The sequence below is a fragment of the Urocampus carinirostris genome, chromosome 2, assembly GCF_059441175.1.
Source record: "Urocampus carinirostris isolate Australia breed hairy pipefish chromosome 2, RoL_Ucar_1.0, whole genome shotgun sequence".
Classification (NCBI taxonomy): domain Eukaryota; kingdom Metazoa; phylum Chordata; class Actinopteri; order Syngnathiformes; family Syngnathidae; genus Urocampus; species Urocampus carinirostris.
The window spans coordinates 26,952,618-26,978,354 of NC_142350.1; the positions used below are offsets into that span (position 1 = coordinate 26,952,618).

Genomic DNA, 25,737 nt, shown 5'->3' on the forward strand with positions numbered 1-25,737 from the left:
GAACCTTTGCTGGAAAACGGGTGAGACAATAGCTTGAAGCCTTACCTGGTACCTTATCAAATTTGATCACAATCTGAAAAACTAAACATTGTGTTTTATTCATTTTTTTAAGGGTAGGTTTAGGCGTTTCCAAAAGTGGCCATGTGTTTTCTTTTATTGATGTTCACTATGTTTTGTGTACTGTTACCCAATGCTAAATCTATTACACCGTGGGATTACCACTAGTGAGGCCCATTCTCAAGCTTTCTTTTTTCCCACATGCTGCGATTCTGAGTTTTTCTTTGCCCACGTGTTGGTTTAGGATCAGGCAATGGTGTAATGGTAAATCTGTGCAGTCCTTTGAGACATCTTGTGATTAAGGGCTATACAAATAAATCTGACTTGACTTGACACTGGGGCCTACACACTGCCATTCAGGAAACAAACTAGGCAATAGGTGTCGACAAATATCTTACCAAATCTACTCCTGTCATCTAGTGGTGATTTATAATACTGATATCATTCCTAGAGGTTGGATATTCTCGGAAGGGCTGGGCCAAAGACTTTAGAATAGTTTGATAAATAATAAAAATATATATATATATATATATATATATATATATATGTATATATATATATATATATATATATATATATATATATATATATATATATATATATATATATATATATATATATATATATATATATATATATATATATATATATTTACATTTTGGCACCGGGACAGCGCTTCTGAAAACCTATTCATACGTTAGGGCATTGGATGAGTTAATAAAAAGAGAATCACCTCATTGATGCGCTTCATCCGTTGCTCCTCCAGGTCAGTTTTAGCACGCAGGAAATTGGCGTGCTCTGTGTCATCAACTGGCTTCTCAAAATAAACGTCCACCCCATCTGTGGGTCGGGTGGTTGTCACTGCAATTAAAGCAAAAGGAAAAAAAAGTGATTGCTTTTGCTTTGCTTTTACAGTTAAAACAAGCAAACGAGTCTGTATAGTATTCAGTTCTTACTATTTCATTACACATTTTAGAATAGAATAGAATAGAATAGAATATACCTTTATTGTCATTGTTACAAATGGGCTAACATATTGTGACAACGAAATTGGGCATGACACTCCAGTTTTACACATTCATAGTGAGGTATGAGCAAGAAGATAAAGGAACAGAGAAGATGTTATAAGACAAGGGGGATAAGGCTATAGTTATAATTTACATGGTATTTACACAGAAAATGTCGGCATGTGGGATGTTACATACAGGGTTGTCGTGATAACGTCGGTATCGTAACGGTTGTGCAATATTGCATTTGGTGCAAAGTCATCATAGTGCAAAAATAGTCAGCATGAAACAGGAAATGGTCAGACATTGTGCAATTTGAGCATTAAACGTAGTGCAGTCGACATGTGCAAGAGCAAGACATGAGTAACATTATATTCGTATGAGGTAGTGTTGGCACGAGTTTTAAGTTTTTTTTTTTTTTTTTTTTTTTTTTTGTGCGGTGTCTGTTTGAGCAGTGAACAAACATAGTGCAGACAGCATGTACGTGAGTACCATTTTACATACGTGTGAGGTAGTTTTTTGCAATAGTTTTCAGTTTTTTGTGCGGTGTCTGTTTAGGGTGGTAATGGCTGTGGGGAAGAAACTGTCTCTGAGTCTGTTCGTTTTTGCTTTGTGTGACCTGTAGCGCTTGCCGGAAGGCAGCAGGTCGAAGAGATGGTGGCCGGGGTGAGAAAAGTCCTTGATGATGTTTTCTGCTCTGCTGAGGTAGCGAGAGCAGGCAATGTCCTCCAGACTGGGCAGAGAGCAGCCAACACATGACACATGTGCTCCTCTTATTCTTATTCAATTTTCCGCCCCAAACTTTTACACACGATACGAAAATTATACTGATAGAGTTGCCAAACAATTTTTTTCCCCCTAGTAGTATGTAAGAGTTCCATTTTTAAGTCAAATGTGGTCTTTACACAAAGGGACAGTGTGTAACATTTCCTAGTGGTACAAAAAACGTTTATTCATTAAAAAAACAAAACATGGTTTTGAATTCTAGGCAAAGATACATGAATTATTATACCAATATTAATTTTTACAAAAAAAATCATAGGTTGAGACATTTGGATTTAGTGCAAACCCTATCTAGGTTGCCGCCATGTTTGTCTGCCGTCTTGTTGTGTGCTGTGGCGATGTTTTTTGTCCGCATCAGAAAACTGTGCCATCTAGTGGTGAAATATTACAGATTGCGGCTTCAAAAAGAAAACCGCACACCCAACTTGCTGTAATTGCAAGTTTCCAGAAGATGACACTATTCACTATAAATAAGCAAGTAAAAATCAACACTGTCAATCACAAAAATGAGCGCGTTAATTTTTTTCTCTCACAATTTTTTTATAGAAAATGCTTATTTCGCAATTTGCTATAGGTTCGGGCTTCCTGGCCGGGCTGCTTTTTTGAAAAAAAAAAAAAAAAAGAAAAAAAAGAAAAGAAAAAAAAGAAAAATAGAAAATGTATTCACTTCTGCTCTCTTGTTGTTTTTTAAATCTAGCAGGAGAATAAACTTGCCAAGATAGCCTGATCCGTGCTGTACATAGTTGTATTCTATCTAGCTTGTTCTTTTATTTGTTAGGTTGAAATACTCTTAACAGCAGGCCTGTTCTTGGTTAGTGTGATTTTTTAAAATTCCCAAAACATGTTGTTTATTTTGTTTCATTGCTTCTTAAAGCACGCTATTTTCGTGTAGTTTTCGATGCAAATAATCTAAATAAAGAATGTTAATTTTTATTCATTATCTAGTTTGTGCTTTTACTCTTCGATCTTTTCTTTACAGACTAAATAAATAACAATTTCATATATCTTACCCCCTTATTGCCGGTAAAGTATTTTGTTCTTATAAATAAATGTTCCCCTAGTAGGGTTTGACCACATGACCTTGTGTCCCGCATTTGGGTCTGTCCGACACCTCATGATACAAATCCAACTTGGGAAAACTTTACTGTCCTGACTCGATAGTATGCACACTCAAAAAGTGAAATGTTATCTGCCTCGTAATCCAATTAACTGGAATCGCTTGAGTTCAGGCTAGACGGGTTTAGCTAGCATCTACATTCACTATTCATTAGGGATTATGACAAATTTCTTGATTTGTCCAAATATACTTGTATATAAAATGTGCAAAAAGTGAAGTGCATAACCCCAAAACTGTGATGACAATATTATTGGATGAGCTTTATCATGAGTGCTTGAGTACACGTACCGCTGTCTCCTTTGATAAGAGGAGGCGAGGTGGTGGCCTTGTAGCTTTTGTCATCGTAGGACGAGTCCAGATAGTCTGACGTCTGGTAGGGGCCCGAGTCGATAGGGTATTCGTACTTCTCGGGGTTCCTCACCGCTATTGTCTCATCTTCATCATCCTCCTCCTCCACCGGTTCCTCGTCCAGATCGTCTTCTTCTTCCTCCTCCTCCTCATCTTCCTCCACCACCTCGTCCTCATCGTCTTCCATGTCGGTCTCATACACGTCGGTTTCAGGGGAGGGGTTTGGGATAGCTTTTTTTGCATTGGTACTATTTAACAAAGAAAAAACAAAACACAAAACGTCTGTGTTTCTGTGTTTGTGCTCTTGCAGTGAAGGCTGAATCTGTCTTACGCAGAATTTAGTAAGCCACGATTCTGCGGGGTCTGGTGACCAGCCAGGAGTTCCCCTTCCTCCAGTTCTGATTTAGTGCCAGCACTGTTTCGACCAGGGCAGCATACATACTCTACTCCGCGGAAATTCTCTCCACAGGGCAAAAGCATCCCATAGCTGTGAAGCTCCAGATTGTCTACAGTGCACGCCTTAAGGAGAAGAATATTCAGTTTGTCCACTAATACATAATGAAGCATCGCAGCACATTTAAAAATGATAGTATCACACCTCCTTTGCAATGTTGTGCCAGTACACGTAACTCTCACAGGCATCCATCTTCTCCTGGTGTAGGAAACGACATCGGTCCGGAACCAGCAGGGCCTCGCTCACGTACTCACCTTTTGTAGCAGCATGGAAAAACACAGGGAAAACCGCGTGAGACTTATCCATTTTACCGAATTTTAGGAATGTTTGAATGTGGGATATTGATAACCACACTTAATCAATTAAAACTACTAACAGACATTCTTTTCCATTTTTTTCTCTCTTAAAGTCAACTAAGACCTTATTATCAAGTGACTCCAAATGATCCTCTTGTGGTATGTTCCTGTTACTCGATCACATGTAGTGAGGTTCGTGTCCGGTGAGGCCCATTCAGATTACATAAATCAGTATTTTTCAATGCAGCACGGCAGCGCAGTGGTTAGCGCTTGTGCGGCACAGTTCATGTCATGGGAACCTGTCGTGGGTTCAAATCCAGCTCCAGACTTCCTGTGCGGAGTTTGTATGTTCTCCCCGTGCTTGCGTGGGTTTCCTCCGCGCACTCCGGTTTCCTCCCACGTTCCAAAAACATGCATTTCAGGTGAATTGGCCGGTCCAAATTGTCCCTAGGTGTGAATGAGCGAATGCATTGTCTGTGTGCCCTGCGATTGGCTGGCAACCAGTTCAGGGTGTCCCCTGCCCACTGCCCGGAGATGGCTGGGATGGGCTCCAGCCCCCCCGTGACCCTAATGAGGATAAGCGGTACGGCTGATGAGATGAGATGAGTATTTTTCAACCTTTTTTGAACCAAAGCACATTCCTTTAATTCCGCGGTGCGGCACCAGTTGGTGCCGTAGCATCTCTGGTAAAAGTAAATCAAAAGGCAATATAATTCATGCTAGACCGCACAGGCATACAAATTGGATTATTTTCCACCGCACAGTAAGACAAATAATTACTGTGCTGTGTTTGAAAAAGATTGATATAAAAAAACTTACATCTTATTGATTATTTGATTGGCAGGACAAGAACGCTATATATAAACTGTAGTTAGAAAAAAAAAACAAAAATAACATTTTATTGTCTCACCTTAACCCCTTAACGTTCCCTGTAAAATTTGCATAAAATCCCAATCCAGGACATACCCAAAGTAAATTGAATGCTGTTCTTGAATTGGTTGGAGAATATGGATGTTCCCTGCAAGTAATACTGACATTGAGTAATCTAAGTTGGAACCCACAGAAATAGAAGGTTTTTAATTCTCGCCTGGATTTTTTTGGGTGATAAAATCGTTGCAGGTGAGTGTCGCATGGGCATTTTAACTTCAAAGCAGCCAGGACAATAACATGAAGCCTTACCTGGTCTTTAGTCAAATTTGTCACAATCTGAAAAAATAAAGGTTTATTGTACACATATTCCTAAAAGTATGTCTAAGCGTTTCTGAAAGTGGCCATTTGGAGATGACCAGTTTACACCCCTAAAACCTCAGCCACCTTGTATTTTACTTTGGCCACTTTTAAGACATTGTGAAAGAGTTGTAAATGTTTGACTTTTCTTTCTAAAAGTCAATCTTTTATTGTGCATACATGCACGTAATAATCCTGCATAAAAATTAATTGTGGGTTGCATTTGCACACTTTTAACAAAGTAAGTCAGATCTGCTTTTCACAATGCAGGCATTCATATGCAATGGCAGGTTATGGAACATGAAGAAAAGATTGCAATAGGCCGACAGTGGTGTAGATGAAAAGGTCAGAGGACTGGTGAGCTATCCCGGCTTTCTAGTTTTTGTGTACCTCGTTTAAGACGACCGGAATGTTTCTGTGATGAGTACATTTTTAAATGGTATCTTGAATCCCACTAGTTAAAGCTTTCCAAGATATATGGCATGACAAATATTTGTTTATCAACAGTCTGACGCGGCAGGCCATCAAAACGTTATAGGAAAAACTTATAAATGAAGTATATGCGCTGCTCCCATTTAACAAAGGCATCAAAATATACAGTAGGTAATCCTTCATTTACTTGCTTTTAGCCTGCTAATACTATCTTTTGTTGTTTGGGGTCGGGTGTTATGCCAAATCTGAATCCTTAGTCTAATATGTGAATTTCCCTTCGGGGATGAATAAAGTATCTATCTATCTATCTGTCTATCTAATAATCGCCCTCTGCCATGAGGCAAGAGAATTGCATGAATCGCTCTGCACCTTCAGACGCTTAGCACGGTAATACGTCACCTACTTATTATATTATATATGATGTTCATAATGTAAACAATCAGTGATTTTGAAAAATAAATTTAAAAAAAATTGTTAAGTTAAATGAGAAAAAAACATTAACACTGAATACATATAACATTTCAATATCGATCAGGCCTCTCCTGCCACCCCTGACTGTGTGCCACTGCTGTCACTATTCAGAGGGAGTTAGAGTAAAAACTGTTTGTGCCTTCATATATTATCAGCTATTTTGTGGAACAAGAGTAATGAGTCATAAAGCATACGAGTTGGCAGCCCGTTACAACAGTGCCACCAGTTTTCTCTTTAATTTGTACTCTCCCACCCATCCGGCTAACACCTTCTGGAATGTTTTAATTTTACAATACAGTTAACATTAGTATTAGCTAGCTAACAGCAAGTCAAGCCATCCAATGTTTTTGTCTTGTTGCATGGACTTTATTTTCCTTATCTTTTTCATAAAGGAGGATTACCTATGTATTTACACTTTTATCCTGAAGAAGTGCGGAGAGTTAATTTACAAGTTAAAGGTGGTGTTCTTTGGTTCAAAACATTCTACTTGCTGATGCCATCTTCTGGCTGAATTTATCATTGCAGCCTCTGTCAAGCTGCTTTTGTGGCATGTCCAAATACTGTACGTGTCTCCCTTAGATGCGCTTGAATAAACTCTTTTTTGTTCATCTCTTTGGGGGTTTGGGATGGCATATAGAGTGTATTTGAAACGGTCCTTTTCTTACTTTTACCATTTTCATCCTACAATTAAAGGAAACCTCAAGCACGCATGATAATTCACTTTACTACAATAGCATTGTGGTGGGAAAACACTTTTGACTATTATGTAGAGAAGCTAGTACATCTTCCATAGTACTTTGTTAATATCCTTGCATCCATGTGAGACAAACAGACCTTTCACAGCAGTGGGAACTACACACACTGCCTGCAGTCACGCCAGTGAGACACTACACAATACGTGACTCATTAGTTGGCATATGTACTCCAAAGTACGAAATGTCCTTTTGGTTAACTGATGGTGCACTGCTGGTCCACAGGGTTCGCCCAGGATTTTTCCATTTAAATTTTGAAGTTTTTAATACCCTTTCAAGACCAAATCCAATGAAATATAAGACCAATCTCGCACCTATTGTGGCATACAGATGCGGGAGGCGGGCAACCAGTTCTGACAGACCCCAGCGCCCAACACCACCTTGCCGCGATGGCAGGGACTTTACAGTCCCGCTCTATGCCGAAGGAGCAAGGAAGGTATTGCGTACTAGGCTGCAGAGGTTTGATCTGCAAGGGAAGTTGGATCCCAAAGTTACTCCCACAATGACAGCAGGTTGGAGACTGACTGGACATAAAGTTCCAACGTAATGCAGCATTTTCGAAAACGCAGAAATATGGATTTTCCAAACCGACACATTGGATTCATCTTACAGAGATCGATTAAGGATTTTTTTTTCTTTATGACACAACGTTAAATACTTTTGTTAGTTTATTTATTTTACAGTTATTAGCTTAATTACACACATAAGACATTTGAGAGTGTCACAATCACCCGGATCGGGAACACCTGTGTTCAGGATTTGGCGCCAACAGCCAGGACAGCTGATTGGCGCACCCTGTATATTTAAATCCCCAGCTTCCGGTAACACTTTGTTCGATTGTACTCATGCTACCTGTTGCCTTCAGCTCAGTAAGCCCGTACCTCTGACTCTTTGCCTGCTCCCTGTTCTCTTCTGATTGATCTCCGTTGCCGACCCGTTTCTGTAAATCTGCCCTGCCCGTCTGACTCCTGAACTCTTTTCCGAACACTATGATTACGCCTGTCCGCGACCATTCTCGCCAAGCCTTCACCCGCCTGTCAAGTTCCGTCAATCCGCCAACCAACGGATCAAAGAATCCCACCTTGTCATTTCCTTCCTTTCAATAAAACCAAGAAACGAGCGCAAGTGATCTCAGTCTTCCTTTCGTCCTGTCTGACAGAACAATCGAACCACATCATGAGATCAGCGCACGTTTCTCCGAAGGAAGAACCAAGCAACTCAGAGCCTCCTTCCGCTCTACAACGACTACAATGGACCGAGAGCGCCGTACAAAAATCCGCAAGTGACGTCGCCACACTACTACGCCAAATCCTGAACACAGGTGTTCCCGATCCGGGTGATTGTGACAGAGAGTTAACTTTAAGACTTGTAAACAAATTAAAGACCTTTTCAAGGCCTTTATTTGCAGTTATCACATTTCAAACTTTTTCTATTCTTAACACCCTGTGGGGACCCAGTGGTCTATGACAAATTATTCCACATTACAACGGAAAAATTCAACCAAAATGAATTATAAACGTGAAAATGTGCTTGAAGTGCAAATGACCAAGATACTGTATTCCCAGAATAAGGCAGAATACACACATTTGGATGATGGGTTTCAAGACTTTTTTCAAGGTCTTACCTAGGCAGCGATAGGGCACCACTATGAAGGGTCGTGCCTGGCAGTGACTCCAGCCTTTCTTACACCAGTAAGGGATGTTCACAGGACTTTTTGCCTCCTCTACGTGGGAGATGGAAAGCGCTGGGTACATCTGGTTGTGAAGGTCCATGCAGAGACAGGAGAGATGGATGGATTGGCAGAGGGAATAAAGACAAAGGGGAAGGGGCAGGGGGAACAATTCGGTTGAATTCAGGTTCAAGATGGTGGGTCGAATGATGGGAGTGGGACACAGGAAGAATGGTCTATCAGGAGAAAACTCATGCAACCTCTCTAACACCATGCAAGGACAATGCTTCATGAGGTTGTCACAATCATCATCATCATAATAATAATATAATTGAATTGGTCCCCGTAAGTTATATTCATTTTTACCGACTGTACACAGAATACCAACTACAGAGACTCAAAGCGACCAAACTGCATAATGTTCTTCTCATTTTTCGCCCGTATTTTACATTTAGTATCAAGATGGCAGACAATGATATCAGCTCCCTCTAGTTGAGCATCACATTATGTAAAATAAATACAGATTTCTTGACCAATAAGTATTTTACAAAACGCCATTTCCTGTGTTTTTGCTAATCCTTTAAATCAACATAATTTATTCAACCACTAGGAGGTGCTGAATAATACACAATGTACCTTTAACGTCAGAGATGCTCCTTGAAATTGGTCAGTGCGCCATCAACTAACTAACAGAATGGTTTAGTTTTACGTTTGTATATTTTGGCCACCAGATAGCGCTTGCTTCCCATTTCCAATAATACATACTCTACTAGAGGAATCTAAAGATGATAATTATGTGAAAATAGGAACACCTACTAATATATACGTTGTACAACCTCTGATTTCGTTTATCATGTCTCTGGTTTGGAAATAGTTGTGTTTTTTTGCCGACTTGTTTTTCTGTTTGGTTGTTTGTTACTTTGTTCTTTTAATTTCCACTGTCATTGCTACCTCTGATTTGGTTTTTGTTCCCTGTTACTGATTGGACATTTTGTTAGTTGTTTGGCACCCATGTGTTTGTTTGTTACTGTTTACTATTCATTTCCACTGTCATTGCTACCTTTGATTTGTTTTTTTTGTTTCCTGTTTCTGGATTGCACATTTTGTTATTTTTTTGCACCCACTTTTTTGTTTGTTACTTTGTTCATTTCATTTCCACTGTAATTTATACCTCTGATTTGCTTTTTTGTTTCCTGTTTCTGGTTTGAACATCTTATTAATTGTTTTGGATCCACCTGTTTTTTTTATCTGTTAATTTTGTTCGTTACATTTCCACTTGCTACCTCTGATTTTGTTTTCCATGTTTTTGGTGTGGAAATGTTCTTGTTTTGTGCCACCTTGTTTTTTGTTTGTTTCTTTGATTATTTCATTTCCATTGTCAGTACAGCCTCTGACTTTTTGTGTCCTGTTTCTGCTTTGGTCATTTTGTCAAATTGTTTTGCACCTATGTGCATTTGTTTGTAACGTTGTTTAATGCATTTCCCATTTTGGTCTTTGTCTCTAGCTTGGTCTTTCTCAGGTTTTGTTTTGTTCGGACATTTTATTATATAGTGACCGCTATATTCTTACTTTGTTCCTGGTTTTGTTAGAAAATACCATCCTTGTTTTAAGCACCCCTGCCCCAGTTTGTGCCTCCCTCTCTCTTGGGTCCGACCTCAAAGCTTAACATTACCTCCTGACAGTAGGAGCGAATCTCAACGGGATCTTTGAAGCAGTCCTTGCGGCCGTGGGGGTCCGGCTCCCACTGGCCCGTCTGCGGGTTCATGTGCAGCAGCTGACGACCACAGAACATTGCAATCTGCGGTTCTGCTACCTTGGGGCCGGGCACTTTCACCTCACTTATTGACAGGGCCTGGAGAAAAAAAAAGGGAGGGAGGATTGAATGAAGAGGGGTGTCACCAAAGCAGATGAGGAAAAGTCAATACAAACCAAGTGACATATAATAGCAGGGCTGGTCTAGGGACAAGCTGGCCTCTCGGATAATTGCTCGATGCACTCCAGCAATAAACCGAGGACGAGATATCAAACCGAATAGTCCAGCTAATGCACTCGGCTTTAAAAGGTTATCGACAGAACTCAAAGTCGGGGAAGGATCTATTGATAGCTCACGGTTGCAAAAAAGATCATTAAGCCAAAGAGGGAATTAGAATACCAGTTTTTAACAGGATTTGCTAGGGGTGCTGAAGGTCTGCGAGTGCAAGATGTAAATACAGTATATACCAGGCAAACTACAGCCCGAAAATGGCCAAACGAAAATGGTCAAAAGAGCATATGTATAGTAAATAAAGTACTACTAATAAAAACATGTTGGGTTTTTAAGGTTGCTACCTGAGTCCCCATTGTCCCTTTGTGTATCTACTACAAAAAAAAACATCTAAATATCAAATTTGGTGCCTAATATATTATTCGTCTTTCACTCTGAAAATAAAAAAATACTACAGAAATACTATGACGGAAAGATAAAACAGTCGAAATTGTACAAAAATCTTGCTATAGAAATAAAAAAAAAACCTATTACAGAAATACAGCAATATAACATATCAAAGTAAGTGCTTAAGGAACCTAAAACAGTAAATTACTTTACTTTAATTCTCAAAAGAAATAACTATTCTGGAAACAAATCCTACTACAAAACTACTAAAAAAATGCAACTACAGTAGAACTACAATAATACTACAGAAATACTACTAACATCCTAGTAAGGCATAATACTACAAAAATACAACTACAGTAATACTACAAAATACATTTACCTAAAACAGGGACCTCATTGCTTTTTTTTGCTTCCATTCTGAAATAAATAAATACGGATATTCTACAAAAATACTCCCACAGAAATCACATTACAGAAATACTACAAAACCAAATATCAATTTAAATGCTAAAAACAAGGACCTAACTTATTATTTTGCTTTCATTCTGGGGAAAAAAATAATTTGTCAAAGATACTACTACAGTAATACTACAAAAATACAACTACAAAAACAAAATATCAAATTGAATGCTTAAAACATGTACCAATTCTATTGTTATGCTTTCATTCTAAAAGAAAAAAAATACTAATACTACAGAAAATAATATAACAAAAATACAAAAAAAATATATGATTTTGCTTCATTAATGAGTATTTCAAAACAATTTTGATGGAACAAATCTAATTATACAACAAAAGTGAAATGTAATGTATAGATGTCTGCATGTCTACTTAGTTATAAAAGATCTCCAGGTCCAGGCCCTTGACCAAATGTTTTAACCCGATGCAGTCCACGACTCCAATGATTTGCCAGCCCGTTATATAATATACATATATACACATATATAATGTACAAGCTAATACATTTACCGAATTGTGTATAAAGCTTTTCCCTCCCTCCCCTCCATGACAACAAGAAGCTTCTTAGAAGTTGCTATTGATTGTGGAATCTGCTGGCATCATCCTGGGAAGTCCCAGAAGACCTGATGCCGGGGAAAAAACAGTCGCTTGGGAACATAGTGTTAAATCTAGCTCATTGACCGATGAGGCGCTCGACTACATAAACAACAACGTGGCACACCCCAAGAAGCGAGGAGCCACTAATCATGGGTAGGCGGATCAATACATGCATCCATTATCTGCACAGCTTATCCTCAGCAGGGTTGCAAGGTGCTGGAGCCCACCCCAACTATCTTCGGGCAGTGGGTAGGGGACACCCTGAACTGGTTGCCAGCAGGGCACACAGAGACAGACAACTCACTCGCTCATTCACACCTATGGACAATTTAGACCAGCCAATTAATCTGACATGCATGTTTTTGGAATGTGGGAGGAAACCGGAGTGCCCGAAGGAATCCCACGCAAGCGCGGGAAGAACATGCAAACTGCGAACAGGAAGGACGATATCTGGATTTGAACCGATGACCGTAGAACTGTGCCACTGATGTGCTCACCACTCAGCTGCTGTGCTGCTCGGATCAATCCAAACTCCAATATTATAAATTCTAAGCAATTATCGTCTATAAGTTGCTACGGAGTATACGTCAGTCAGAAAATACATAATTAAAAAAAGAAAAACATATAGGTCACATCTCTAAACCTTACTTTTACGTTTTGTTTTGCAGTTGTTTTTATTTTTCATTTCTATTTTCATATTTCAGTGTTTCCTCAATCGGGGGTGCCACACTCGTAGGGTATGGTTCAATGGCTGGAATCCAGAGGCCATTGGCTGCCATCCCTATAAGTGTAGATAAGCCTCCCTCAGGTCCCTTTCCTCACATGGCTCGTCTGTGCCTCACCATAATCATATCATGTTTTATCTCTATTACTACTTATTTTGATTTTATTGTAATTTAACCATTGTGGGGATTTTACTGTCTTGGTGTACGCTATGTTTTTATACAGCACTTAGAGTGGCAATTTTGTGCCTGAAAAGTGCTTTACAAATTTGATTTGATTTGATATAGGTCGCATTTTATGGGGACATTTATTTGATAAAATCCAACACCAAAAATATACTCTACATGTCATCTTTATAGGGGATTCAAAATAAAACAATGACAAAAATGCGGACTTAGTTACGTCGGATTGAGTGATTTGGAGTGAAAATGATCATTTGGTAAGCATGTTCTTTATCCTTTATGTTACCTAAATGATACGTTATTGTCACAATTACCCATTGCCCTCACTTGTGCCCGCTCGTTTGGCGCCAGCTGTTGCTCGTTTACTGATTAGTTCCTCTCCGATTTAAACTCAGTACTCTCATCCACTCCTTATCAGTCCGTCAGCGAACCTCCGCACACGCAAGGCAAGCACTATTTGACTCTGGCTCCCGTCTGCCCCGTTCTCACCTGTATCCTGCTCGTCTGTCCCCGACTTCCCGATCGTCTCCGGCTACTTGACCCGTTTTTGCCCACCGACCACGCTTCGATCTCCCCCTCCGGCTACTTGATTCGTTTTTGCCCACCGACCACGCTCCGATCTCCCGCTCCGGCTACTTGATCTCTTTTTGCACATCGACCACGCTCTGATCGCCTGTCCCGGCAACTCCACTCGTTTTTTCATTCCGACCACGCCCCGATCCCGTGAGCTCCTTGCTCCTCCTGCCCAGCGAGCACCGGATCTCTGTTGTTTGTTTCCCCGCATCTGACTTCCTCGAATCTCCAATAAAGCTTTGTGTGAAACGTTACGCGTTTGGGTCTACCATCTGTTCTGGTTCTGACAGTTATGTCGTTATTGATATTAACAGGCATGTAGATCATGTAACGTTACATTCGTATACCGAACTAACATATTCAGCCCGTTTTTTGTTCTCTTAAAATCACCTTTCAAGATGTATGTTTTTGGTGGTGTTTTTTTTATCAAATACATAGGTAAACACACTAAAATGTACGTAAACACGCAAAAATGTATATAAACAAACACAAAAACATACGTATTCACACAAAATGTATATACACACCTACTGTAGAACCTAGGTAAAGACACACAAAAACATACGTAAAACCGCACAAAAACGTACGGAAAATTGCATAAAAACGTACGAAAACATGCATAAGAACTTACGTAAACACGCACACCGTTACTGGAAAAAATAACGCCGTCATGTAACGTGTTATTCATAACGACGTTATTCCCAACACTGGTGCTGAGTGGCGCAAAATTCGCGCCGCATCGGCGTTGCAGCCTAAACCATATGTCACAATTTATATGCCATCCCCCAATTTTTTTTACATGTAATTGTTTATTTGCTATGCAACCCAAGCTCTTACCGTAGTTTTAATTTCATGTGCCCTATAGTCCTTTGCGCCTTATAAATGAAAAATATAACACAAAAGACTGTTTTTGTGGGGCATGCGCCTTATACACAGGTGCATCTTATAGTGCAGAAAATAAATCTAAAGGAGTAAAATACAGGGTCATTTGTGTAGCCGTGTCTGCAGACGGACTTGGGAGATACAGTAAAAAATGAAAGAAGAGGCGATAAGCACTGCTGAGCCAATTAGAAGAGACTTGCCCTGGAGGAGAAAAGTGAGCAAAAAAAAAATATATATATATACGGGAGTGATAAATGATCAAAGGGAAACGCTAGTTGGACCGGCTGCAGCTCGGCTGTTTGAAGTCCTGATTAAAATTCATAGTGATCATTTTAGATGACTGTACTTCCTACAAGGGAAAATACAAGAAGAACAAATAGGTGTCTCAGTACATGCTGTTGGCAACATTTCGGGGAGTACATTACTGGATATCAGGCCTGGTTTCAGTATTTCTCTCCTGGTTTCAGTATTATCTTTACTGTCATTGAAAACACTATATTAAACATTTTATTTACAAAAAAATTAGACATGGCACTCCGGGATTTGTAAAAAAAGACTTTAAAGATAAAAATGAAATAAAAAGATGAATAGGAAAAATATTTGCTGTTAGCACATTGAAACAATAGTACAATGAAAACATTTAGCAGCAACACAATTAGATTTAAATACCCTTTTTTCTGTGCAGTACCAGGTGGAAACATTTGTTGGCCTGGAGAGAAATGGGCACCACCAGGCTGTACTTGCCCAAGACACACCACAGGAAATGGTGCCCCTATGACTCGAGTGGTTAAGTACTCCAACCAACACCCACCCACCCACATAGGCTTTAGATTTATTACAGTCTTGTGCGCTTGTGTAGGGTGGTGATTGCTGTGGAAAGAAACCTGTCTAGAACCATACCACCCTAAGAACACCCAATCTTTGGAAGCTAAGCAGGGTCAGTTCTGGTTAGCACTCAAATGGAAGACTGTCTGGGAACAGCAGGTGCGGTAAGTAGGTCATTTGGCGCACGCTCAGCTGTGACAGCACTGACTGTACCCCATGGTACAGTTGGTGAAAATGAACTTTCCTAAGAGGACCAAATGCAATGAATTAATATTAGCATTATTATTATTATTATTATTATTATTATTATTATTAATAAACCGTACCTAAGCCTGTTAGTCCTTGTTCTAAAGGACTCGTAGTGCCTACCCTAAAGCAGCTTTGTGTGTTTGGCATAGAGTGGTGCTTGAAAACTTTGTCTCGCCTTTTTTTGCATTGCATCTTGCATCTATCTATCCATTATCTGCACCACTTATCCTCAGTAGGGTCGCAGAGGTGCCGGAGCCCAGCTATTATCGGGCAGTGGGCAGGGGGGACACCCAGAACTGCTTGCCAGCCAGTAACAGGGCACACAGAGACTGACTCACTCACTTGCTCATTCATACACACCTAGGGACAATTCGGACTGGCCAATTAATCTGACATGCATGTTTTTGGAATGTGGGAGGAAACCTGAGTGCCCAGAGGAAACCCACGCAAGCACGGTGAGAACATGCAAACTCAGCTCAGGGAGGCTGGTTGCTGGATCCCATTAACTCAGAGCTGTGCCGTGGACGCGCTAACTACTCAGCTGCCGAGCCGCCTCGCCGTTAGCACACGAAGTATGTTAACTCTGGTTAGACAAACACTCAATCACTCACAAAAACTGAACTAGAATTCCTTGAAATAAACTGCATTGTATTGCCATTACACAAGCGCACTACATAACATCACAATATTGATTTATTTTCGGTTAACCGTGCAGGCCTACAGAGATATCAAGTCCAATATTACAAACCGTCCCTTTAACTGTGATGGTATGGCACACTGAGGAATTATCTTACAGGAAGCAGGAAAATTGGAAAACTGCTCAAAAAAATAAGAAATAAAATAGAATAAGAAAAACATCAACAAAGTAACAAACAAAGGGTCAAAAAGAAGAATAAAACCATGTGAATCATAAAACAAACCATATAAAGCATGATGGATTGAAAACGTGATGGTGTTCTTGACGGTGGAAAATGAATGTGAAAAATTAAACTTGCCTGACCCTGGGTACTGTCTAAAATGTCCTTATGAAGGGTAAGACTAATTGGGGGAGGGTGTGGGTTAATTGGACACAATTGTTCCAGTTACAAACTGTTTGGGCGCCCTCTGGTGGACGCAGGAACACCAGACCTTAACACCTTCCCTTTTTCCTCATCTTGGCACAAGACCTCACTCATGTCGTAAGTAACTTCTCATCATATAAAGCTTCTAAGGTTGAGGGAAGCCAAATTACAAAGTGAAATAAGTGCTTGTTTGACTTTAATTGACGGTATCGTATAGCTTTCAGTGATCGGTTGCTTAAGGAAAGCATTTGCTGAGCTTGCCGTCCAGCACAAGCTGCTGAGCGAATGTCTCTGTTTAAGGTGGGGGAAGGTCAGTGCCCCCCCCAAATAAAACTTATCAATATTTGAGAAGATACACTCCTCCCCTCATCCAAGCACTCTCAATTTGCCTCCTCCTCTCTCGTGCACTTGCAAAAAAATCAATGGAGAGTGAATGCAACTGAAACACCCCGATCAATAAGGGTCCATGAGGAGCACCAGGCTCCTGACCTCCATGACAGCAACACGCTGATCCGTGATCAGATTACATTATTCCCCCTTTAAACCTTTAACATTCCGCCGGCCCGCCGGTGGGCCGCCAGACTGTTGGTGAACAAAGTCGTGTCGCCAGTCACTGTAATACGTTATGCCACATATTATTGGACAGCTTAAACTTGTGGGATTCAAGATATGATATGTTTCAAAATAAATTCATCTTAGAAACATCCCGATGAGTCTGAAACAAGATACAGTGGTACGCCTTTCGAACGCCTCTCAGTTCGAACAAATCGGTTCTCGACCAAAAATTTCGAGAAATTCTTGCTTCGCTTTTCGTTCAAAAAATCAGAGTTCGAACGCCGGTACGCTAGGGTGCGATGCTGAGCGGCGTACAGGTGTAGATTGCCCCCACCCCTCATGAAGAACTGTTATGACGTGCGCGCGCACTTCTTTTTGCTTTCGCTTTAGATATCGGTGAACGGAGTGTTTTAGCCCCTAATTGTGCCTCCGAAGAAGGTCGGTGCAAGCAGCAAAGTTGCTACTGGTCAAAAAGGAAGAGTAGTGCATACAACTATTGCATTTAAGAAAGAAATAATGGAAAAATATAAAGAAGGTGTGCGAGTTTCCCTTCTTTTGAGGGACTAGAGCATGGCTTCTGCAGACCACCACAAAGGTAAGAAATCATAAATCTTTTTTTTATCCTTTAACCGCTCACCACTTGTTGTGGAGACCCGGGTGCTAAATGACTTGTAAACGACCTGATTTTTTTATTTTTACACGTTCATGCGAACGTACGATTAGCCTGGGTTAGCTTAATGTTTAAGTTCATGATAAACATTCAGGGTGTTGGAACGGATTAAAACGATTTTACATTACTTTTAATGGGAAAAACGGTTTCGGTGATCGAACAAATCGGTTTTCGAACAGGGTTCTGGAACGGATTATGGTCGAGAACCGAGGTTCCACTGTATCTGAAAACCATAAAGCCGGTATGACGCACTCAAAAGTCTTTGAAACAATTTCCCGAAAACATGGTCTGATTATATTCACGAAATTCCAGTGAATCCAAAATACATTATAATGCCGACAGATTAAAAAAAAATCAGCCTAAAAGCATTCCTGATTTGTTTCTCGATCGCTGTTGTAATCTGTCTGCTCGGCTCAAAATTCCCCTTTAAAAATAATGTCGAAATATTGGCCAAAGTGAAATACACAATAGATAGATAGATACTTTATTCATCCCCGAAGGGAAATTCACATTTCCAGCAGCATCCCTGAGCTGAGAACAATACAATAATAAAGCAAAAATAATACTTGCTGTGTTTTTAGGGTTGTCTCAAAAAGGCCACTTTTGGAAATGTGTAGTTTTTCAAGGTACTAGGCAAGGCTTCAAGCTATTGTCTCACATTATTTCCAGCTTAGATGCTATACTACACTCATTTGCAGACATTTGATTGCAAGAAACAAAAACAAATCAGGTGAAAATAAAAATCTTATCAATGTGAGAAGCACTTGCAGAGATTATTTCAGTTTGGGGAAAAACCGTGATAGATTTCAAGAGACCCAAACTGCTATATTGTCCAAACAGCAAAAACAACAGTCAATTTACTTTGGGTACGTCTTCGATTGGGATTCTACAAGAACCGTAAGGGGTAAACTTGAGACCTATTGTAGAACGCTCACTTTTGTTTGTTTTCCCTCAGTTTTTCCCAAAGCAGCGCACCCTCCATGCAGAAAACCCCCTGCTGATTTATGACCCATATCACTGTGAAAATCACGACAACTCTTCAAATCACTGTGACAGAATGCAGTGTTTAACATAGAATTTTGTGAGACCCTGGCGGGTGGAGTGTACAGAATTATTACAACAGAAATACTACAAAAATACATTTTCAGTAACATTGTAAAAATACTAAATAAATTCTATAAAAGTACTTCTGTGTAAGGACTACAAAAATACTACAGAAAAACTATTAAAATACTTAAAAAATATTTCTATAAAAAGACCACCGCTGTTCTACTACAATAAAATTATACTAATACAGAAATGTAAAAGTAAGCAATTAAATAAATGGTGAAACTAATATAATTAAAAACAATTACAAAGAAATATAACATGTAGATGTCTGCATGTATATTTATTCTTAAATAAAAACATGGGATCTGTCTCCAGGAAGGGCCCCTTGGCTACATTTTGGAACCCAATGTGGCCCCTGACTCCAAACAGTTGCCCACCCTTGAGCTAAATCTATGATGAAAGTGCCCTTGTAAAATGCTTTAATCATAAACACAATAAGCAATGACACAGCAAACAAGTCACACCCAGAAAGCATGTTAAACGAGACAGGAGTTTAATGCAAAAATAGGTGCCTTATTTACTCACAGAAAGACAGACTATGTAGAATAAAAAATAATCTGTATAAAGTCAAGTTAAGTCATGTTTATTTGTATAGTCCATAATCACAAGAAGTCTCAAAGAAAAATATTATTAGCCTCTAATGCATAAGCTTGAGGGAGTGATAGACAATGCACTCTGCGTTGGAGCCTTTATTATACTAAAAATGAGTCCAAGTTGGGATTTTTTAAAATTTCCTTTCATTGTTTCTGTCATCTGTATTGCACCTCCACCTCTCTTAACCTGTTCTTGTTCTCACTTGTGCTGTGCCGCTAGTAAACACTGGAATGACAATGTGTTTAAGTGTCAACAATGGTTTCGTTTTAGCTTTCCTACATAAAAATCCTATTTCCTTTAGGCGATTTGGCACAGTTCTGTCACATACATTGACTCCAACTTCCTCCCATTCCCTCTGCATTTGTCTTGGTGTGCATTTTTTGTTTTCAAGACACACGGGATTTTGTTGTCTTCCTTGGCCTTCCAGTACGCTTGACCTTAACAATCTTCCCATGACGGTTTGTACTTGGTCCAAATCTTTGATACAGCTGACTGTGAACAGCCCACATCTTTGGCAACCATACGAGTAGAGTTACCTTCTTCAAGAAGTTTGACGATCCCGTCTTTGATATCAAGAGACATTTCTCTTGTTGGAGCCATGATTCTTGCCAATCCACTTAGTCCAAGAGCCCTCCAAGGTGTGATAACGGCACGGTTTTTAACAACTGACAAACGAGCAGACTTAATCTAATTAAGGCAAGAAAATTGACTGGGTGTGTCCTTATTTTCTACTCAAAATGCACTGATTCCATATTTTTCCTCAGAATTGTGTGATTCCATATTTATTTCCCTGCACTTGCTCTATAAAAGTAACATTTACTAACCATTGCAATGTTTTTTCTTAATTTCTTTTAGTGTTTCTGAATGCCAATAGGTTGCACTTTAGAATGACCTTACATTTGATTAATGTTTGTGATCTTTGTGAGTTTTTTCTACATAATAAAATGTCTGAACAATAATTGTGATTCCATACTTTTTGCTAGGGGTTGTCTTAAAAAAAGGTGAACATATTTGTCTATCTGCTATAAACTGCACAATCCTTTCATTGGATAAATTCTAGAACTGGAATTTTTTTTCTTGATTTGGGTCGCTTTTCATTAGGGTGGAATGGTGGGTCCTGAAGTGAAACCAGTTTTTTCATGTGCTTTAGATCATTCAAAAATACTTAGTCAATTCAGATTTAATGAGTTACCTCCCAAGGTCCCACAACTAAAAACACAAAAACCCGACAGGAAAGTTCATTACAAACAAGTTAACCGTCTGAGGAGATGATCCTTATTTTATTTTATTTATTTTCAGAGAGTTGGCATCCTTAGTGACCCTGCCTATATCAGTGTTTTTAACCTTTTTTGAACCAAAGCACATTTATTTTATTAAAAATAACCCCTTCAGACACCACCAGCTAAAACGGTGAAAACAATATGTATTTTTTTAACATTGAAGTATGACGTTATATTGTGACGTCTCAAATAGAAATCAGATAAACACAATGAATAAAATATTTAAGATTTGTTCATGTTTATACCCACTCAGTGCGAAACTTGGGCCTGTTTGGATGAACACAGAAATGACATCCTGGCAGGAAGTATAACTTGTGTTGTATTGCCTCACGCTTGAAGCTTTGCTGGACCTCTTTGTTTTCTTTTGAATTCCATTCGTACTAGGGCCTTCATTTGGGTCCTGATTTTGTCCAGCATCTAGTTCAGAGTCAGCATGATTCCTCTTCAAAAACGTATCAATCACTTTAACCTTCATCCTGCTAGCTACCCGTCACTCATTTGCTTGTCCCCAAGCACAAGGCAATTAGCAACCCGCTGCTACCGCTTATGGTATTAAGAGTATTACATGATTATTCTACCAGGCGCAAGACCGCACAGGCACACAAATTGGATAATTTCCCCCCGCACACGTGACAATATCTGTATGGCAGCACAGTGGTTAAAAAAAACACGATCTAGTGGTGCTGATGAGAGTGAATTGTACCAGCAAACTGACACAAGAGTGCTGCATCATTAATATGAGCTGAAGCAGGGACACACACTGACGTTCTGCTTGGCTACACTGTACAGCTTGTTCTTTGCCTTTGTTTGTGCTCAATTTTTTTTTTTATTTGGACCGACGCTGGTGCTACAATATTGTGAGTGTGCTTCATTATCTCCAGCATCACTACTAAAAATGTTCTCATAAGGACAATAAGACAATAAAACTAATTTGCACGGCGATTGTGTGACTAGGATTGCTTTTAATGAAAGCTGCACTTAAACCGTATAATCGACCAATTTTTCCAGAAATACAACAATCACAGAGACTTTTGAGTTGAGGGCAGAGCAGTAGATTTTATTTTCTTCAGCCATCATCCCTCTTTGCTTAAATTAAATTTACAGCACCTGTTCCTCCCTTCTGTTGCAGCATGACTTCATCCTTTTTAATGATGCAATCTCTCTGCCCTGGCAGGCAAGCCTGGGCAGCAGAGGGCGGAGCGGAAAAACCCACCCTTCATTTGTCACCTATTATGATGCCTTTTCCTATTTCATTCCATGATTGCAATGCTTTGAAAGTATCGTGCTGTTGTTCTACGGATACATTTTATGCATATTTTACTATTGTGTCATTGAAACTTTTTTGGGCAATGGCACACTATTTTTCATCCCAAAAATCTGGAGGCGCACAGTCCATCGAAATTGTTTAAAAATGAATTCACGGGACCGCTTTTATGTATGGGTTTGAACCTTTAATTCGCATGTTGCCCAAATTGATAGAACAAAAATGCTTTTATCATTTGTGGTCACTGTGGCTTAGGCGGTATAACAGGTTATTCATTTTGTTTGGGGTGGCACGGCTGAGTGGTTAGCGCATCCGTGGCATATTTCTGAGGTCATGGGATCAAATTCAGCTGCCAGACATCCAGTGCAGAGTTTGCATGTTCTCCCTGTCCTTGCCCAGGTTTCCTCTGGGCACTCCGGTTTACTCCCGTATTCCAAAGACATGCATTTTATGTTAATCGGCCGTTCTGAATAGTCCCAAGGTGTGAATGAGCAAGTGAGTTGTCTGTCTCTGTGTGCCCTGCGATTGGCTGGCAACCAGTTCAGGGTGTCCCCTGCCCACTGTCCGGAGATAGCTAGGATGGGCTCCAGCACCTGCCACAATCCGCAATAACAAAACAATTAAAAAACTTAATCATGGCAATATTTCAGTTGATTTGTAATGAATCCAGAAAGTATGATTAGAGAACATAATACAATCTAAGTTATCGTCATTGCAAAATAACAATATAGAAATGTAAAGGGCCATTGTGATGGTGCAAGAAAAAAACAAGAAAATACACCACAGTTTAAAATTTTAAGTTGATGTACAAAATTTGAAACTTTGTTACTCTCTGCTGCCATCTCCTGGCTAGTGTCATCATTGCAGCTTTAGTCAGCTCATTTATGATGTACGTGCAAGTTCTTGCATTTCTTAAACACGCTAGTATAAACTCTTCTCTTGACATCTTTTTAGGGCTGTGGGTTAGCTTTTGGACTGTATTACTTTTCTTACTTTCACCATTTTCATGCTGAAATAACAACCTGCGCGACAAGCATGACGACACTCTCCAGCAGCTTTGCTAAGAGGAAGATAAAAATTGATAGGCGCATTGGAAAATAAAGCATAAGGGCTTTTTGACTTGGGCATTCATTGTTAACGCATACCTAATGAAGAAATTACTAAACTTTTTAAGGACAACTGAAACGATGCGCCCCCTCCCCTAAGGGTAATAGTATAAGAAATATGTAATATTAAATTTAAAAAAGAAAGAACTGAATCATCGCATGTCATTATTACACGTTCCGTCCAAGCATGGTAACCAGTGTTTTAGTTTGTAGCGTTGAGATTGATTATTGCTTTTGGTAGAAGCTGTTTTTCAATCCATTATTTCTTGACTTATAAAAATAAAGAACTACATCACAATATTGTAATTTCTGAGACCGCCTTCTGCGCTTACACTGGACTGTGATTGCATTCTTGTCCAAATAGGTTTCAAATATTCAATCCAGCCTTTCTGGCTTGTCTTGTAATATTTCTCTTTATAGAGATTTCCCTTTTTATATTTCTGGTGCAATGACACTAATGCTACAATGTTCAGTTACTGCTTGTATTTGGCGTAAATTTGAGTGAAAACGCTTGCCTCCATGTGTGATGGTGATTCATGCACACTCATGTCCAGGCTGGGATGGGCTCCGAAACCCCCGTGACCCTGAACATGGCAGGTGATGCAAAACATGGATAAATGGGGGGGTGGACAATGTCAGTCCTAAATTGCTATCCGCATGCATACAGTGCATTCACAAAGAATATAATCAGCATGAAAGGAGCACAGATGCATATAGATTCAAATGAGCTTGACTGGCAGGTGAGCTTGATCTCGCCACGCCTTGTCCAATATCTCCTTACGATTCGATACGATACAATTGTCTTGTAATTTTACATTATGGCCGAGCCACGACCATGAGGTACGTATTTCATATATTCACAAGGTTTTCAAAGCTTAGACACAATACGTGACACCTCTGCCATTTCCACCTCAAAACCCCCATCACCCGCTCCCGGACAGTGCTAAATGACCTGAGAGATTTGTGAGCTTTCATCAAAGTAATCATGTAGGTTAATTATTCATAAGCTCCCATCAGACGGCTTCCTGGTGCGGTGTGCATTTACCGGAGAGGGGTAATATTAGTCTGAGGGCCTTTCATGGAGCACGAGGGGGGTACAAAAGAGGAAGGAGCTGTACACAGTTGAAGTTCATTATTATCCATCTATGACTGAAGACAAATTGAATGCATTCATTTTCTATTCAGAGGAGAGTAAATTGAACATTACGTGTTGTGTTCAGACTATTTTGCCATTGTGTACTCTTGCAGCAATTAATCAAAAACAGTATAAAATAGGAGTTCAGTGGAAATTCCAAAATCAAACACCAGTGACTGCCTCATATTACGCCGTGTAAAGGAAAACTACTCACTACTAACTTTCAGTTAGTTAGGATACTTCAATCCTTTACTGTTGGGGCAATAAAAGTCTGTCAATCTGATGATTTCGAGAAATTCTAATTCAAAAAGATATACAACTATAAATGAGAATTGATGACTTTCAGACAAAGCATCAAGCCAGTTTGGGTGGAAATCAGGACATCAAAAAAAAAACAAAAGTAACTGCCAAGGTATAGCCCCAAATATAACCACCAAGAGCTATAAATGTCTTGGAGCTGTTGTATCAGAAGAAGGGTCAGAACCCGAAATCGTGGTCCGGATAGCTCAGACCTTAGCCACAGTTGCAATACTTAAATACATCTGGATAGACAAGAAAATAGCAGTAAAATCAAAGATCAGTCTCATGCTAGCACTGGTTACTTTTATCTTCCTCTACGATTGCGAGACATAGACTCTCACTGTAAAGCTGCTAAGGAAAATCCAAGCCATGGAGATGCGATGCCAGAAAACCTCCAAGGCATCAATTTCATAGCTTATGTGAGGAACAAAACAGAGTGAACATTGGACCATACAAAGAGCTGTTATGCATGGACAAAAACTGCATGTTTACGTCACAGGATCATCAGGACTGGCCAAGATCATTCTGCAGGGCCAATCAAAGGCGGCAGGAGGAGAGGAAGACAGACAAAAAAATGGTCCGAAAATAACAAGAAATGAACTGATGCCAACTTCGCCACAACCCATACTCAGACCAGGTATCATCAGCAGTAGAGAGATATGTCCAGAGTTGCGTTATCAGTGGTGCCCGATGATCCGTCAACCGTGAACCTCTACTTTCACCTAAGTTGGACTCGTATGCTTCCCTGCCCATTAGTTAACACAATTATTCCTGCTCTTCTTAAACCTGTTTCAGCAATGTGACCCAGAGTGTCCTGACGTTGCAGTCAGTCATATTTGTAACAAAATACGGACTCGTAACAGAGGCAGCCTTGTGCACAGAGGGGTGAACTGCAGTGTCAGCCCAACAATACCTTTTACACAACCCAAGGTTATCAGGTTTGATGACTGCTTACAATCGTCTTGTAATCTTTGGACAGCACATTCTTATGCCAACTGATTCTGTGCCAACAAAATCAAACGGTCATTATGCCCCAATTTTTTTTATTCTTTGGAGTTACATAGCACAATATTTGATGAAAGCAATACCAAGCTTTTTTTTTTAGCATGTTGGGTAAAAAAATGTCAGACTAATAGTCGACCTTAAATCCGACCTCATCAGGCCAGATTACAACAGTCCAGCCTC

At 39.7% G+C, this 25,737-nt stretch overlaps 1 protein-coding gene across 1 annotated transcript in view; it reads right to left on the minus strand.

Moving 5' to 3' along the window:
• The window catches only part of aplp1 (amyloid beta precursor like protein 1), an 83,937-nt gene that overhangs the window by 21,115 nt on the left and 37,085 nt on the right, over nt 1-25,737 (minus strand). The window contains exons 2-7 of the mRNA XM_088326081.1: nt 10,286-10,465; nt 8,569-8,698; nt 3,911-4,020; nt 3,644-3,831; nt 3,253-3,560; nt 791-918 (exon numbers count right to left, since the gene is read on the minus strand). Of these exons, the coding sequence (XP_088182207.1) occupies nt 791-918; nt 3,253-3,560; nt 3,644-3,831; nt 3,911-4,020; nt 8,569-8,698; nt 10,286-10,465 (1,044 nt within the window). The remainder of the gene's footprint in view (nt 1-790; nt 919-3,252; nt 3,561-3,643; nt 3,832-3,910; nt 4,021-8,568; nt 8,699-10,285; nt 10,466-25,737) is intronic.